Source organism: Bacillus rossius (genome assembly GCF_032445375.1).
Source record: "Bacillus rossius redtenbacheri isolate Brsri chromosome 4 unlocalized genomic scaffold, Brsri_v3 Brsri_v3_scf4_2, whole genome shotgun sequence".
Taxonomy (NCBI): Eukaryota; Metazoa; Arthropoda; class Insecta; order Phasmatodea; family Bacillidae; genus Bacillus; species Bacillus rossius.
In genome coordinates this window covers 31,876,725-31,895,385 of record NW_026962011.1, presented here as the reverse complement: position 1 = coordinate 31,895,385, position 18,661 = coordinate 31,876,725, and the positions used below count along the sequence as shown (strand labels likewise).

General features: G+C 41.9%; 1 protein-coding gene across 4 annotated transcripts in view; it reads right to left on the bottom strand.

The window, feature by feature from the left end:
* Positions 1–1,342: 1,342 nt before the first annotated feature.
* The window catches only part of LOC134541943 (probable nuclear hormone receptor HR38), a 77,996-nt gene continuing 60,677 nt past the window's right edge, over positions 1,343–18,661 (bottom strand). For 3 of the 4 annotated variants that reach the window (XM_063385696.1, XM_063385695.1, XM_063385698.1), the window contains exons 4-9: positions 14,994–15,376; positions 13,896–14,163; positions 13,284–13,529; positions 11,446–11,648; positions 10,143–10,321; positions 1,343–9,331 (exon numbers count right to left, since the gene is read on the bottom strand). In XM_063385696.1, the coding sequence (XP_063241766.1) occupies positions 9,075–9,331; positions 10,143–10,321; positions 11,446–11,648; positions 13,284–13,529; positions 13,896–14,163; positions 14,994–15,376 (1,536 nt within the window). In that variant the 3' untranslated portion in view covers positions 1,343–9,074. The remainder of the gene's footprint in view (positions 9,332–10,142; positions 10,322–11,445; positions 11,649–13,283; positions 13,530–13,895; positions 14,164–14,993; positions 15,377–18,661) is intronic. The other variant, XR_010076704.1, reaches the window with a different exon arrangement.

Below are 18,661 nucleotides of genomic sequence, written 5' to 3'. Positions count from 1 at the left end.
TTAAGAAATATTTTTTTTTGTAAATAATAATTTTCAGAGAATTTATTTTCTTCATGAAATGCTATCTTTAAGTTTTATCGGTTATCTTTCAGAATAATACATTCAAACAACGTGTTGTAAAAATTAATATTTATTTATATGTGCGTGGCCCTCGTATTAGTTTCAAAAATTATTACTAGCCCTTGAGAAGAATGAAATTGGTAATCACTGGTTTAGGTCGCTGCCTATCCCTTCCCCAATATGCTTGCTCTGCGTTGCTGTTACCTACCGTCTCTATGACCTCGCTGTCGACTAGATATTAAGTCCAAGTTTAAAAAATAACCTCCCCCGTTTTTCATATCTTTACAAGAATCGTTAAAAAAAATTACAGTGGTAAAGGATAATGATTTTTACCTTTCAAATAATTTAAACACACAGATGAACTTAAATTTCGTACAAAAAAACAAACAAACTAGTATCTTAATGCTGTTAAGTGTTTTATTCGTCAAAATAATTCCAAACAATCTCTCCTCATGATCAGAAAAGTAGAACAAAGGGCTTACAAGAACAAGAAATCGTTATCAAAGTTCTATGAACGTACGAATGACATAACGAAGGTAATACAGCCGTGGTTATTTTCCCTGGTAAATTAGAAGGTACATACGATATAAAAAAATTTAGATGCAATAAACGCATTCCACTAAAAAAAAAACGTATAAAAGGTTATACATATAAATGGGAAATATTTTAATACCGAACCGTTTAGCTGTAGCTAACATCATCCAAATTTAACTACACAATACAATACTCGTAATCGCTAAGTTAAATGATTCTAATCTAGAACCTTCAAAACTTAGAACTGTGTTTGATTTAAAAATATTTGGCTTTTAGACATTACTTAATGCTATCCAACAATTCAGAATTTATTGTACAGCGTTCTTATGATAACCACTTTATTTTTGTTTGAAACCAGCAAATATTTTATGTTAAAGTTTACGTTTGGTGATATTTGTACAATCAGAAATGTATTTTACCCTAAATTTATTTTTGCTATAAAAGTAAAAAAAATTCAGAATTTTCCTAATTATTCAACAGTTCAATTTTAAAATGCAAAATTCCACACTTGGACATGAAAAATAAATTTTTAAATGTATGTTAACGTGCAAGATAGGCTTCGACACACATTATTAAGCCGGGGACTGATTTATTGTAAAATAATAAGTCCAGTGATAAAGTACGTGCACGTAACATTTAATTTTTACTTAAATTTCAAGTATACTGAAATAAATAACTGCGCTATGCTAACATGTCTTTATCTGAGTATAAAATAGTGAAAACTGTGGAAACAAAAGAAAATACAACATTTTAATCTTTTGCAATGCAATATATTTAAAAAGTAGACATCATTAAACACAAGGTACTCTGAAAGTATAGATACTGTCTAGGTGACACAAAGTTTATTCACGAAAGAAAATTAGTTACCTAAGGTAAAAGTAAACAATAAATGTAAGTCCTAGTCGCAGTGATGTATGGTACAGAAACGATGTATTCCACAATGGTAGGTACATCAGATTGATGATTGTTGAAGTCCATGTGTTGGATGGTGCTTACAGGCTGTGGGGTTCATGCATTTTGAAATGTAGTGCTTGCAGTCCGAATGTGCTTCACTCGATGGAAACAACCAGGAAATAAAAGGTTTTTGGTACCCTTTACCTTCCCACGAGAGAGAAAGCCATGTACTACACCAATTTTCATAGAGCCAATGAGACCACGGTATGTATTAGAATTGCCTGCACAAAAAAAAATTACTCCTCTTGTCTTTTTGTGGCGAAAAGGGTCACGAATACTACTTAACCTATAAACGCGTGGAAGAAAAAAAGTTCATTTGACGAAGCAGTATATTTGTCAAAATTTTTTGAAACAAAATCGAACATTTTTTCTCTAAAAATCACCACTTAAAAATAATTTGCAACATCAGACGATGTGCACACGTAGGCAAAAATGAGTTTTACGAGAAGACAACCGCATCCATGAAACGAGACTCCAAAACATTCTTCGGTAGAAGCCGAATAATCACGTGATATCATTTAACGACAGACCAAATTCGAAAACACAGGTGCGTTAATTTTTATTCTTCAAATGGATCGCAGCTCATCTCACTGTCTCTTCACGGCATTAAACTAATGACAAACCCGCATCAAATGGACCAGATTGCGCGAAACTCATTCAATATTTCTCCGTCAGCGGCCAATGAACGCAGCTCTCGGTCCTAACATGCACAGAACTGTGAAATACAACATGCATGATATCAATTCTGCGAACAACATGAACACCAGAGTTCTCATTGGTCCCCACTGCAGCCTCCAGAGAATTTTGAAAATACTTTCTTGGAGAGTTCATGCGATTTGATCCCAACAGCCTGTTCACTTACATGCAAACACGGCACACTTATTCAACTACAGAGGGTCGTAACTTCTCAAGAGGCAACCCCTGTGCATTCAGATGGACCGAAGACCGAAACAATCACTTGGGAATTCCATGAAGCGTTTAAATTGTCGTCGCGGAAACAAGTCTATTTCTTTTACGCGATAAAAATGATTTAATCTCGTCTTGATAACAGCAAATTGTTGTATGAAATTCCGAAGAAAAAACATTTAACACGAAATTTGAATGCAAACGTTTTAATTTCTCATTCAATTAACAATATAATTCTTGTAGTAATGGAAACTAACCGTGCATATGGAATTCACATATTTAGATAAATGCCACTTAAGAAGTTATCAAAATATAAATACTTTTAACACATAAAATAACAAATTTCGACTCATTTAATAGATAATTTGCATTGTTGTGAAATACGCAATTTTAATATAAATATCTGTCTTTTCAAAACTAGAGGAACAAACAAAAGAAAGAGAAGGAAAACAACTAGAAGCCGAAAGTACACACCTACACTTAAATCCACATTCAGATTAACAACAAACAACTTGAGACCATCGCAGTAAACTGCTACAGCCCCATGGTAACTGTGTTTTTTTTTTAAATTTCATTATGTACAGTCATATATGTCTCAAAAAGGCAGCATCTATAATGTCAAGGCAGTAAAAAATTGTTTGTAAAACATTTAAACAGTGTCTATGACTCAGCAAGGTATAAGTAGTACAACATACTTTCTGTAGTAGAGCTATTACAGATTTTGAGGTTATAAAATCGACCAACATCTTTGTGGAACATGTAAACTATAATTATTAGGCCAGTCACTGTGGACTTGTATTCAATGTTTCGACAGGACTGAAGATAGACAAAGTTTCATAAACATATGACGAAAATTTTGATAACATTTTCTTTTGCAGCTTGCAAACTGAAAAGATTATTCACAGTCACTATAATGGCACTACCATTTACCTCAGAGTACTTAAGTTTACTTTACTTCTCACTTTAGGACAAAATTTTTCATAAGTTATCATTTTCAGGAAAGAAAATAAACAAACATGATAAAAATATTTTGCTTCTTTTATAAATATTCAAAAATTCAAATTTGTTTCATAAATATATCTTGTACGTTATGTGCCAGAAAAAAAAACACATTTAATAATAATAATAATATTAACTATCACAGACACTCGACCAATAGAAAGATATGTTTTAAAATCTGCAATTCTTTTTACAGACGTAAATAAAAAAATATAGCACCAAACTATTCCAAACGATAGTCAAAATAGTTTGAGATTAGCACGTGCCACAATACAGCATTTGGTTGAATAAAAATGGTAACATTTTGTTGCTCGCTTTCAAACTTTGGTTTTCATCACTTGATACGAAACAAGGTAAGTTGTATTTGTAGAGGAATACAAAAAAGTGTTATCAAGAACGAACTCTCCGCACGCTAGAAGCCTCCGTCACTTTTAGTCCTCCACCCACTCGTGTCCATCGCGATCAACATTCACACGCAATATCACCCTACAGTCCTCGTGTAAAATATACTCTCTCATAGCATCTTGTACATAAAATATATCTATATTTATGTATATGCTCCCTTAGAAAATATTTCCAGCAAAGAACATATTACATATATACCATTGATTATACCGTAAACTGGGGTGAATAGGGACAGTTTTTAATTGTTTTTACAAGTAACTTTTAAATGTAATTTTTTTGTGAACAGACAGTTTTTTTTCCTTCTTGCACTCCCCTTAAGCTATTCATAGCCTGTTATTAAAGTTTGATACCTGCGGTCATTTAACATATATTAATTTTTTTATTGGTGTCCCTATTCACCCCAATGTCGGGGTTAATAGGGACAATAGTGTATCATTAATGGTAGTCCCTATTTTTAAATCACAGGGGTATATAGGGACATAATTTACAAAGCATCAAGCAGACATTTACATTTGTACTACCAAATAAGGAAATAGTAATTATTTAATTTTACATGGTATTTTCTATTTTATTTAATGAAAGGAGGCTCCTAATGAAATGTTGACAATATTGTTCTGCTTAAAAAATCTTTATAGCAATGATCAATGCACACTAATAATATTTGGAACACATGTCAATAATTATAAGAATCATGAAACTGCTCTCAAATTTACACTGAGTTCAAGTCGAAAGTGGATTTGGAGTGAATGAGTAATGTCCCCTGCGCACAGTTGGTTCATTCAGGACAGCTAAAATGTCATTCTTTGAGAAGTCACTTTCATCTGGCACATTGGGAAAAACAAATAGGTATGTTTGAGCACTTGGTTGATTGCCGCAGAAATGTTCCAATGTACCGGTGCTCATCCGTCTCAAATTTCTTCACTATCCTTCCTATGAAAATCTTGATGCCCCGATCGTATGCAAATCTGACTTTTACCCAGTCCCCTTCTGTTGGATCTTTTTCTCCTTCCTTGCCGTTAGGTATCTCACATTCACTGGATGCGTGTCTATTTAAAACCAATTCATCATGTTCTGACATCACATGTTCTGATTCAGAATCATTTGTATCAGATCCCTCTAAATCTGCAACTGTCACACTACGCCCTGCAGGGACATTTAGTCTCTTTTTTCTGCCCCTTGTTACTTCTTCATCAGAAGTTCCATACCTCATAGTTTTTAGGAATTCTGTTAGGCTGCTGTCTACAGTCTGTTCTTTTTGTTCATCCTTATTATGTCAAGCAGGTAGCTTGTCGAGCACCCTTTTCCTGTTGAGAGGAAAAATGCCTGCCTTAGCAAATCCAGCCTGGATGTTATGTTCAAGTTCCCTATCCATCAAATTCATGGTCTTTTTCAGGAGGGAAGGGAAATATTTCTTATCAAATGGCTTGTGTTTTCCTTGAGCCTTGGCCTTAGTTTCTTCTATAACTTTTCTCCAGCTCATCTTGAGAGGCCTGAATAGACTGACATCCAAAGGCTGTGTCAGATGTGTCGAGTTTGGAGGAAGGAAAACAAACAAGATTTAATTTTCCTCGCATAATCTGACTACTGTAGGAGATAAGTCTGAGCTTAAGTTGTCACCTATGAGAAGTTTCTTTCCTTCGAATCGACGACAGTATGGGATGATAACTCGTTTGAACCAGTCGAGAAAGCAGTTGCCATCCATCCAACCGGACTTACTACGATTGTAAAAGGTTCCAGGAGGTCCACCTTCACTCCACAAATCGTACAAATATGTGGACTTGTAAATCACATATGGAGACAACATCTTCCCAGAAGCAGTTGCAGCAAACATGAAGCAGTTGCAGCAAACATGACAGATACACTTGCTTTACTCCGATTCATTACTCGTTCGGGGTACTTGCAGCCTCTTTTGAAAATGAGTTTCCATCGGCCTGGGTCGTCAGAGAGTGCTGTCTCATCATAATTAATTATTAAATGTGATCGTATGCCATCTGTAGTCGCTTCTAGTTCATCAAAGAACTTATTGATACAGGTGAGACTTCTTCTCTGCTCCTTTTAATGTTTTGACATAATCTTTGAGAGAGGTCAGTTTTGTGTCGAGTTAAAAAGCGAAGTGCCCACTCATAGCCAGGCATGTTGTTTTTGAATTTTGCTATGGTCTTGCCCTCTCTGTCTGAGTGGTATTTGACAAAACAGCATAAGTCGAACTCACTTAGAGGATATCCCCATCCAGCACACGTTTGGAGGCACTCAACAATATCCTTCTCAAAATCTGAAGGGAGCAAAGTCTGACCACGCTTACTCTTGAAATCAATATGTTTACCTTCATTGTCTCTAAACTGCTTCAAATAACGATGCAGGGCAGACTTTGAAACTCCAAATTTTTCTTCAGCCTTCCTAATAGTCATGCCATTTTAACTGCTTGCACTGCCAGATTCACCTTTTTCCTGTCTATAGGACGATGCTCTTTTGAACGAGGATCCCTTTTGTATTTTCTAGGCATTTTAATCACTGAAAAAGAAAGTAAAGTCCTAAATTACAACTTACAAAACAAAATATAGAACTGAATAATGTTAGTTATAATAAATTCAATTTAATAATATGACTAATAACAAAAACTGTAACAACAAAATTTTTGTGATTTGTATACAAGTTGATTTTATGTCCCCATTCACCCCATTTTTATGAAGAAATTACAAGCTTGATAAAAATCAACTGATCATTTTTTTAAAAATAGTAGGATCTTTAATATTTTTTGTGTAAAAACTTACCAGACTACACTAAAAGCTGACATTTACTTCAAGAAAACATAGAAGCTGAAATAAGCTTGTAGCAAACAACATTTGTGATGGCACAATATGGCCTCCCAATTCAACAGCTGTTAACTAGGGCTGCCAACATGAAATAAAAGCTACAGAATACAATTGCACTTGCTATTTTAGATAAACAAACAATTTTTTAACGTAGTCTACTATATAGAAATTTAATACTCATTAGTTTAAGCAAAATATATTATAAATATAGTTTTTCCCAGTTTCTGTCCCTATTCACCCTCTTGTCCCCATTCACCCCAGGTTACGGTACTAAACAATAATTTCTTAACTTGGTAACAATGAATTACGAGAACTTATCTACGACATTTACGCATTGGTTGGTTTGAGATTGTAATACAGCACACACATTTACACATTACAGAGCACTATAGTGTCAAGACTACAGCCTGTGAACATACAATTTCCGTGTCAGAAAGGTGCACTTGAGATACTATTAATACGCAGTTCCAATAATTTTTACCACTGTTATCTTTTAACACACGCCCTCATACCTATTCGTATGCTAGTACTGCACAGCAGTGGCATTAGCCGCAAAGTAAAACAGTTCTACTAAAGTAAGTATTATTGTATAGTTATCATAAACATCAAAATAAGCGCGCGGTGCACACTCGACTCATTTAAAGTAATCTTTTTCTGGAATATCTTCACACAAAGTAATACAAACATGCAAGTTTATATAACTGCAAACATTATAGAAAGTTTAAATATAAAGTAATTTTATACATAAAGTTTTAAGTAACTATTTAATTTGAACATGTCTAGCTATATTCCAACAGAGCTGTGGATGTCTTTTCATATTTATCATTTGTGTGTAAGATCTAGGTGCCTAAATATTATTTCCTTGATAGCAGAGCATACAGTTGGTACAGAAAAAAGAAACCTAAGTCACAAACGATAGACAGTCCAACACTTACAGAGAATTATACAGATATGTCGTTCAAGTGAGAATGATGTGCCGTACACATGCGAGTTCATTGTTGATGTCTTATATAACGTGTTTGTCTGAACCACAACAAAGATACACAAAGGAAACATTACTCTGGCACAAGATGATAATTTTCTTCTTAGAAGAATCCCGATAACACATGGACGTAGCTTTATTGTTCTCTGTGTTAACCTGAACATATATTCCTAGATAAACAAACACATTTAATAATAATTGATAGTAACCGCAAACAATTACTAAAGCACCGAAAGTCCTCAACACTTAAACAATAAAATAAATCACTGCGAGTCGCAGCTTCTTGGGAAAAAATGTCTTCAACAACATCGATACACGCATAGTCTTTCATTAAACAGCTAAAAATAATGACTTTTTAAAGTTGGGAAGTGCACAATGAAGTCATTAAGTCTATGGAAGGAACTAGCTGTTAGCAGAATGCGTAATCGACAAGTCAAAATAAGTCTAGCCTCTAGCTTCGATAAGTAACATAAAGAGACGTAACTGGCCATAAAAGTACTAAAAAAATCGGTAATTCATGTCACAAAGTTCACAATCATCTTGTCTTCAGATTCGGGTAATACTTTGCCTTGGTAACTAAGTGCAGACTAAACTATCATATCAGTCGTAGAATTTCTCGGTCACTTTGCTCTTGTTCGACACATGGCAAGAAAACTGGCTTAAGGTACTTTGTAGCTTCAAAAGCTCCATACCCCTCTAATGACAAAAGAAATAGACTTCCAGCATTGTTGCGACAACAAAATGTAAGAATTGTTAATAGTACATCAATTCTATTCACTTAAATTAAGACAAGCTGAGATTAAATAACCAACTGTAGATGATAACTTACAGTTAATTCACAGCAAACCTTTTGCAGGACCATAAGAGATATGCGATTAAGTCGTTTGACGTGCCCCTATCGAGAGGGTGATGTAGCACTTTGGTGAAGAGATGGGCAGAACGAACGAACACATATTCTGGATGAAGACCTGTCTTGGTTGACGGAGAAACTATAAGAGATCAAGGTATCCAGATATTACATAGCGGGGGCCCATGCACGGACCTGCACAGCTAAGGACGTCACCTTCAGGGACGCCAGCTCTCTAGGACCTGCTCCGTGGATCCTCAAAGAGACATGTTCTCCGGTTGGCTCAGCCCTCGATGGTTCTGGTGCCTACTCGAAAGATACATCCCCCGATGTTTGCGAGTCAACATCGTCTTCAGTAAAGTCAGCTGTTGCAGGACCTGTCGTAGGATGCACTTCCCATGGATCCACAAAAGGACTTGTTCTCCAGCCAACGCAGGCCTCAACGGGACGGACATCCACTCAGGAGAGAAGTCTTGCGATGGAAGGGCGTCGAGGTGTTGTTCAGGGACGTGGGATCATCCGGGGCACACATGGGACGTTGTTTCCGCAGGCTGGCGGACGGGACCGGGCGCGCTCAGAACGGGAGGCTGGCCACGAACATGTTCTCGATGAGCGGCGGGGCGGGCACCAGGTCCTCCAGCTTCAGGTAGAAGATCCTCTGCAGACCCTGCACACTGAGGGAGCGCAGCTCCGGCAGCTTGCCGAGCAGCCGCGAGAAGTAGTGCGTCTTGCGCTGCGCCTCGGCGTTGTACGTCACGTGGTCGCGCAGAGAGCCGATGATCTTCATCTGCAGCTGCTCGACCTTGTGTGGCTCCTTAAGGCCGTGGCGCTCTGCGGGACACACCACCAACATCCGTGTTGAAGCTAGAGCCAACCACGTTGGACTAATGCATGTTTGTAATTAAGTGGAAGCACTACCCTCGGGAACCTGTCACCCGGGTAAAACAATCTTTCAAACCACCTGTTGAGGTTGTATTAAACAAATTACTTCTGGCCAAGTTGAATCATCATTAGGGATGATTTACCCATCATTAGTAAATACGTCGCCCAGGTATACTCACATAATTGTTTACTAGATATATTTATTATTACTGCTGCAATTTTTGTTGCGATGTAACGTTCGCTCTTATAAGGATATGGACGTGACCAAAATACAAACAGTGTAAGTTTTCATTCAGATTTTGATTCTGTAAATAATAAAATATTATATACTTTCCATGTTTGGTCAATAATGGCATAAACGTTTGTACCACCCTGGTTAAAGTTATGAAAAAAAAAGCATAGTATAAGTGTGTGGTAGTAGTGGTTGAATGAAATGTATTGAAAATACATCCGAAAGGTTGTTTGATAATGGCTACGACGAAACAAACCACGCCTTATCTGATAGGAATTTTTTTTTATCAGAGTTACATGTGTCCAAGAATATATATATTTTTTGGAACTTAACGGGAAGAACTCCTACATGTTTTCCTAAAAAGCACTGTTACAGTTGAAGGAAATTTGTTTTCTAATAAGACATCACAAAAAAACAATTGCTTGTAAAATTTGTGGCGTTACTAAAATAAAAATTATCGATAGGTTGTGACCGAAATTTTAATTATTCCGTTGAAGTGCATATTTCCTCTGTGTCGGCATTTCTGACCTGTGATGAGGGTGAGCGCGCACAGGCACGCGAAGGCTGATATGTCGATGTCCATGGCGTGCAAGGACTGGCAGAAGTCGAAGATGGCGTGCAGCCAGTCGCCGAAGCTCCTCTGGCACTGCTGTTTGTGCAGCACCACGCCATTGCAGAACGTCAGCTTGGTGTCGTCCGGCCTCGTCCTGTGGCCAAAACAACCCGAGGGGAAGTTACTAACTAGACAACAGTGTCTGTGAGACTCTGGAACCAATAAACTGACACTGGAATACTTCAACTTTAACTGTAACCCTTATGTTGATCCTGGAACTTAACCCTGCAACTCTTTATTTCACTCTGGGTCCTTTAACTTCAAACTGGAATACATTATCATTTCACACTTCACGCCTTAATTTGATCCCAAGACTCATTTCATCCTGGATCCCTTCATTTGACCCCGAGACTATTCAATACACCTTGGACCCCTTCATTTGAGCCCGAGACTCTTCCTTTCATCCTGGATCCCTTAATTTGACCCCGAGACTCTTCAATACACCCTGGACCCCTTCATTTGACCCAGAGACTCTTAATTTCATCATGGATCCCTTCATTTGAGTCCGAGTTTCTTCATTTCACTCTGGACCCCTTCATTTGACCCCGAGACTCTTCATTTCATCCTGGATCCCTTCATTTGACCCCGAGACTCTTCAACATCCCCTGAACCCCTTCATTTGACCCCGAGACTATTCATTTCATCCTGAATCCCTTCATTTGAGCCCGAGTTTCTTCATTTCACCTTGGACCACTTCATTTGACCCCGAGACTCTTCATTTCATCCTGGATCCCTTCATTTGACTCCGAGACTCTTCAATATACCCTGAACCCCTTCATTTGACCCCGAGACTATTCATTTCATCCTGGATCCCTTCATTTGAGTCCGAGTTTCTTCATTTCACCTTGGACCACTTCATTTGACCCCGAGACTCTTCATTTCATCCTGGATCCCTTCATTTTACCCCGAGACTCTTCAATATACCCTGAACCCCTTCATTTGACCCCGAGACTATTCATTTCATCCTGGATCCCTTCATTTGAGCCCGAGTTTCTTCATTTCACCCTGGACCACTTCATTTGACCCCGAGTCTCTTCATTTCACCATGTACCCCCTTAATTTGACTTCTAGACTCTCTATTTCGCTCCAAGTCCCTTTATTTGATCCTGATACCTTTCAGTTCACTGTAGGTTCCTCCATATGTCCCCGAGGCTCTGGGGCCCATCATTTAGCAAGGGGACCCTTCGCCCGACCTCGGGAGCTGTGCACGCCACTCACCGCTGCGCCAGCCTGAGGACGAACAGCTCAAGCGACGCCGACTGGAAGAGCAGCTCCTGGTCGTCGCGGCACAGCTCCGCGAAGCCCGGGATCTTGTCGGCGAACTGGCGGATCACGTCCACCGATGTCGTCAGCAGGCTGTAGAACAGCTGGATCTTCTCCGACTCGTTGATGGGCGGCTCGACGGGGCTGGGCTCGCGGTACTGAGGACACACACGCCGCCTTCCTTCACCACTGACCGCAATCATATACCCGTGATTGGCAAACACCTTTTAACTCTTACTAAGTGGTCTTAAGAATACTAAACCGCTTATCCTGGTACGATGGCAGTTTGAACAAACGTAAGAGAGGCTGTATCTGAGATGAATTTGGCTCGGGCTTAGACAGGAATAACTGCCAGAAGTCGAGTCCAAAATGTTCACTCTAGCTGGAACGCACACTAAATTTGAACAAACGCATTAGTCATTGTTAGCTTCAGTTTCAGCAGCGGTGGCGGTCCTGTGGGAGGGGCGATAGCCCCCTCCCCCCCAGCCAACCCTCAGAACTAAAATAAAAAAGGTGTGTGTACTTGTGTACGCGCGTTAGAAGTTATTCTTGTTTTTTTTATTAAAGACACTGATTAATTATGGAATTTATTGTAACAAAAATTAATTTAATATAAAAACATGTGCATAAAATTAATTATTTAATTTAGCAAAATAAACGAAATACATTTAAATTAATAATCAGAATCAATAAATATGATAATTATTATTTTTAATTATGTATTTTATAATAATGCAATAATTTATCATACAAATAAATTATTAATACAGAAACATAACTTCACTCATACAATTACACTTGAAAAAATTTATAAATACAATTTATATCACTAATATTCAAAATAAATAAATGTTTTATTTAATCATATGGACCAGTACTCAGTATCAATCACTAATGTATACGATGTAAAAGCACATACATATATAATGTTAATTTGTATTAAGCCTTTTTTATATGTCAATTTTTGATGCGTGTTGCGCGCGCATCGTAAAGATTCACTCTCAATCATTTTTTTTATAACGCGCCTAAGGAAGTATAACTTGTAAACTGAATTTATAACAAATTACTCCAGGCCACACCTGACATTTCAAGAAGGTTCCGATTTTTTTTGTGAAAATGTATTATTTCTCATTTTCTTTGTGCTACCGATTAATTTAAGTTGTCGTGGCATTAGACATGCGTTTAAAAGTTTTTTTTTTAAAAATCCTTTCTTCATTTAATCGGGAGGTAATTCATAGCAGCGATTACCCTCCGGTAATCCGCCCTTGGCTGGCTCCGTCATGTTCAGCAGCGCGTGGCTCGGCTGGAAGACGCACCTGCGAGTAGTCGAGTTTGGCGAGGTCGGGCGTGGCTGGGCTGGGGGACGCACCTGCGAGTAGTCGAGTTTGGCGAGGTCGGGCGTGTCTGGGCTGGGAGACGCACCTGCGAGTAGTCGAGGTGGGTGAGGTCGGGAGTGGCTGGGCTGGGAGACGCACCTGCGAGTAGTCGAGGTTGGCGAGGTCGGGCGTGGCTGGGCTGGGGGACGCACCTGCGAGTAGTCGAGGTTGGCGAGGTCGGGCGTGGCTGGGCTGGGAGACGCACCTGCGAGTAGTCGAGGTTGGCGAGGTCGGGCGTGGCTGGGCTGGGGGACGCACCTGCGAGTAGTCGAGGTTGGCGAGGTCGGGAGTGGCTGGGCTGGGGGACGCACCTGCGAGTATTCGAGGTTGGCGAGGTCGGGAGTGGCTGGGCTGGGGGACGCACCTGCGAGTAGTCGAGGTTGGCGAGGTCGGGCGCGGCTGGGCTGGGGGACGCACCTGCGAGTAGTCGAGGTTGGCGAGGTCGGGCGTGGTGTCGACGTGCGCGCGCACCAGCGCCGTGATGAGCGACACGGGCGGCGACGGCGGCGACTCCTGCGGCGACTTGGGCTTGGACGGCAGGCGGCCGCGGCGGCCCTTGAGCGAGTCGGTGCGCACCACCTCCTTCACCATGCCCACCGCCAGACACTTCTGGAAGCGGCAGAACTGGCAGCGGTTCCTGCGCCGCTTGTCCACGGGGCAGGCCTGCGACACACGCCACCAGCTCGCACGCGCCCCTCCACTGCCGACATCTACCATACACAGCAGGTATGGACTCTTCCCTCGACCTGGCAGGGAATCGAACCCAGGATCTCTGTCTCGCCAGTCAGGTATCATGACCTCTAGAGCGTTCTGACAAAAATTTTTTTCTTTTACATTTCACGGGGTCGTGCACATATATCTATTCGCGAGATAGTGGGACCTCCAGCTAGTGGTCTCCAAACCACTTGGTAATCTGTGTCTAAGTTATGTTTGTTCAGCGTTGTGTGAACAGGGATTACAAGTTATGATAGCTCTAAGTTAGTATTTTATAAGTTACGAAGTGCTTGTGGGTGACGTGTGGCTGCTCACCTTCTCGGCCAGGCAGACGTACTTGGAGCCCTTCTGCACGGTGCGCTTGAAGAAGCCCTTGCAGCCCTCGCACGTGCGCACGCCGTAGTGCTGGCAGGCGGCCGTGTCGCCGCACACGGCGCACAGCTGCGAGGGAGACGGCGGCGCCGGCCCGTGCGGGGGCGGCTGGCGCGCGGGCGCCGCCTCCCCGCCGCCCCCGGGGGACGACGAGGCGCTCGAGGACGCCGAGGGCAGCGCTCCCGGCCGCAGCTTGGGCGACTCGCTGCTGCTGCAAGGGGGAGGGGACACATACAGACGTCGGGTCGCCGTCTGCAGCGCACTCCAGCTATTCTGACCCTCCTCCTCACGTCTCTCCAAGAGTCTCCTCTGTGGAACTGAACTGCGTGGGGTCGTCAAGAACGACCGTTAAATGGCGTTTCAAAATTTTTGACGTGACAACGTGACAATGCCGGCAGCACGCACGAAAAAGTGTCCCGTAACGTACATTGTCCCGTTACGCTCATTGTACGCTTGCGCCGCATCTATCTCTCTTCCACGCGATCGGAACAACCATCGATTTGACTTTTTCGAGGCACATTAAACTTGAAACACTCCCATTCGTTTCCTACTTTTCCTATCATCGTCCTGTCCTTAACAGAATAACACAGATTGGAAGAAGTCAAATAGCAAACATGTATTAAAGTTATAGTTAAAATGATCTCTTCGTTAAAGTAATAAACATATTTGAATTAAGGAGTGCAAATAAAAGTAAATTTATCAATTAAATTGTAGATTTCATTTCACTCCTTTGTATCCATACAAAATAGTGATAATTAAATAAAAGTGATTCAATTTTATTCATAAAAGTATGCAATAATTTGTTCAATGTTTTGTTATGACGTTGTCACGTTAAACTATCGTCCGTAAACCGACTTTACAGACAACGAATTTTTTCAGATTAGCTGGGATGCGCTACAACTGCCTCGCATTCATGCCCTGGACTGACTGCTGGGAAGGTGTAAGGGAGACTAATGAAGCTCACGTGAGAAGCTTTTAAAAAACCTCAGGAGCACTCAAGTGTAAACGGCAAGTGAGCGGGAGGAAGGAAGAGGGCGGTACCTGGTGGACTCTGAGCGCTGCAGCGGCAGAGACGCCCGCCTCTGGCGCGCCGCCCCCGCCGCCGGCTGCAGCTCGGGCGACGCGCTGGGGAAGTGCGGCAGCGAGTAGCTGTCCTGGGACAGCGGCGCCGGCTGCGGCTGCGGGTAGTACGGCGAGTAGGGCTGGTGGTGCGCCGCCGCCGGGTAGTCGAACGGCGAGGACGGCGGCTGGTGGTGCTGCGGTAGGTGGTGCTGGTGCTGGTGGTGGTGATGGTGGTGGTGGTGGTGGTTGGCGTAGGGAGTCACGTTGAAGCACTCCTCGTCCATCTTGGACCAGCCGCCCAGGCTCGTCAGCTCTGGTGAGGTGGACGTCTGCGGCCGGACGTAGCGCGGCGAGTACGTCTCCTGTCGGACCGCGAGCGGCAACACGTCAGCTCGAGCCGTTACTGCATGTGGACCTCGTGCACCCACAATCCTCCGACACCGTACCCATAATCCTGTCCTCCCACACTGTCTATGTGTACCCACAATCCTGTGATACTGTTTGCATTTACCCGCAATCCTCCAACACAGCTCTCCAAAACTGGTTACGTGTACGTACTCATAATCCTCCGACACTGTTTAAATGTACCCACAACATACAGCATTGTTTACGTGTACCCATAATCCCAACCTGTACCCACAATTCTCCAACTCTGTTTACATGTACCCAAAATCCTCCAACCTATTTACTAGCACCCACAATCCTCCAACACTATTTACGTGTACCCACAATCCTATCCTTCAACAATGTTTACATGCACTCTAATACGAAACTGTGTAACTGAGACTATTCAGCCAAGTTCTATTGCAAAAAACCTATAAAACTACCTACTCCACTAATAAGCAGTCTTTACATAACTGAAGTTTATTATCAGAGCTGTTCTGTGATAACTCTTTTCCGAATGTGTTCAGGGTTTTTCTGGCGACGTTTCTTCTAGGATCACTGTCGGGTGGATCCTCTTCGGCATCGGCTCGGTGTTCACAAATGTGTAATCCTGCTCTGAAGTTCGGTTCCAAGCCCACCACCCTCCACTACGTTGGGATCTAGGCCGAGTTCTGACCCCGTGTCCATAAAGACAGCTAAGCCCGAGACCACCGCCACGTCAAAGCGACGCGCGACAACTCGTCGACCACAGACACAGAGAACAGCCTCTCCTGAGAATTTCAAAGATGGCTCAGAGATGCCTGGCCAGGAGAGTATCTGTGTTAGTGAAGCGGGATGATAAGTGCGACGGTCGCTGGTGCTTCTAGCGCGGTATCGACTCTAAGCGCAAGGCTGTGGGTTTACGCGCAGCCTTCTCTTCATGCAGATGACATCTAAGAGTTTTGAGCGGTAACCGTAACATTTTATGGCGGATAAATGAAGTTAAAGTTGTAACGCAAGTCCCTCGAGGTCTTTCAAGAATCTTTGCTGGGTGTTTTATGCATAAAATTTATCACGGAAAAACTTGTTTGAGCAATTTTCACTCTTCTAAAAATGCAGTTTAAAAAACGAAATGTGGAAGCAGAGCTAATCATCTGCCCTCATCGTAATCTTAAATGTTTTTAGGATATCTTGAGCAATTTTTCAATCGCGTGGTTTTTTCTAAAGCTCTACACAACGTATGTGTGCCGAGTTAGCAGGAGCATTAAAAATGGAATTAATAACTGGTGCCAACTGAACACGCGAATAAGAAAAAAAATCCGTAGTGGTAACAGTCTTAAAAAATTCACGTGACTGAAACCAGAGTGGCAATTTTGTTTCGATAAGAATCTACGCCTGTAATTAATTGCATATTTAGATGCCGCGCGCGTGATAAAAAAAAACACCGATGTAAGTAGTTTTAATCTCGCAGGTGAGACCGCGACGCTTGGAATATTCTGGAATACCACAACTTCCACAACTTCTTACTTGATTTTCAACCAAAGAGTTTGGAAGGAAACCCTTTCACTGGTACCTGACCATCAATAAACCTGTATCCGAGACATCTGACCTCGTAAACCCAAACAGGTGAGTTTTTAATTAACCACTTTACAAGCGGTGCTTCCCCCTCCCCTCGGAAAACCCATAGTAAGATAATAAGATTAATGAGTGTATTTTTATACCTCCTGATTTACGGCAGATCATTGAACACTTTCTTCAAAACTCAGAAATTCTCTCTAATGTTGTCCATCGTACTGAATTCTCGCGAGCACCGCTCTGTTTGAGCCACATATCCAGACACGGAGGTCGGAGAGTATGTATGTGCTGTGACCTCTTTGGGAAGCGGCACACTGCAGAAATCACAGACGCCGTGCGTGTGAGACTTCAAAATCCAGTATGTGTGTTTTAAGGTCTTTCTCGCCCACGCCATGTTTTCGGAACCGTATCGAAGCCACCGGTGGCTTCAGAACTCTTGTTATATTATTTAATTAATTATTACAAATTAATAAATTCAGTGCAAAACGGCTTATCGGCAAAATGGAGCCACGGTAGCTGAGTGGTAACGGAAACTTAACATGGCTACTCTGGCTGAATGTGAAGTGCTAAGTATTAAATTCATCCTGCACGTATACATTTTATTTACAATAATAATGTAAAAAGACATTATGTTTTGCCTTTCTAAAATGTAAAAAAAAACAACAATATTATTCCTACAAATTTTATATTACATTTAATTTTACATAAATATTATAGTTTTGATTATTGACACTTTCTGTGTTTCTATGTATTCTTACGAATAATGTCTCATTTAAATAATTTACATCTGATTTTCCTTACCTTCTGTTTATTCTTATGTACCCAACATGTAAGGGAAGCAACATACTGCCACATTGTCTCGTTTTTGTAGTAGAATCATGCAAAACAAGTCACCAAGTAGATAAATAACACAGATTTTTTAAAAGCATATTTTTTTCAGTTTGAATGTGTGGATGGTGTACTCAGTGACGATAGGATAGAGCTCTAGGCAAAGGAACTTTGGTAATAGCCTGTATAATCGCCTTATGCGGGATTCTGCTTTGTGCCCCTGGAGATGCGTCCACCCGCTCAGCCGAAACGTTGTGTAGTTGTCTATCTCACGGCGTATTCTTGCAATGGGCAAAATCTCACTGGCTCATTGAGGGTCTACGTAATGGCCGTACACCTGGGAGCTGGGAAGAGGCACCAGGCCAAGGAGGAGGGACACAGAGAGGAGTGTGTATTCTCCTTGGAGGGCAGTGCAGGGCCACGCACCTAGAAGCTGGGAAGAGGCACCAGGCCAAGGAGGAGGGACACAGAGTGTGTGTTCTCCTTGGAGGGCACTGCAGGACCACGCATCTGGAAGCTGGGAAGAGGCACCAGGCCAAGGAGGAGGGACACGGAGAAGAGAGTGAGTTCTCCTTGGAGGGCACTGCAGGACCACGCTCCTGGAAGCTGGGAAGAGGCACCAGGCCAAGGAGGAGGGACACGGAGAAGAGAGTGAGTTCTCCTTGGAGGGCACTGCAGGACCACGCACCTGGGAGCTGGGAAGAGGCACCAGGCCAAGGAGGAGGGACACGGAGAAGAGTGTGTGTTCTCCTTGGAGGGCACTGCAGGACCACGCACCTGGAAGCTGGGAAGAGGCACCAGGCCAAGGAGGAGGGACACGGAGAAGAGAGTGAGTTCTCCTTGGAGGGCACTGCAGGACCACGCACCTGGGAGCTGGGAAG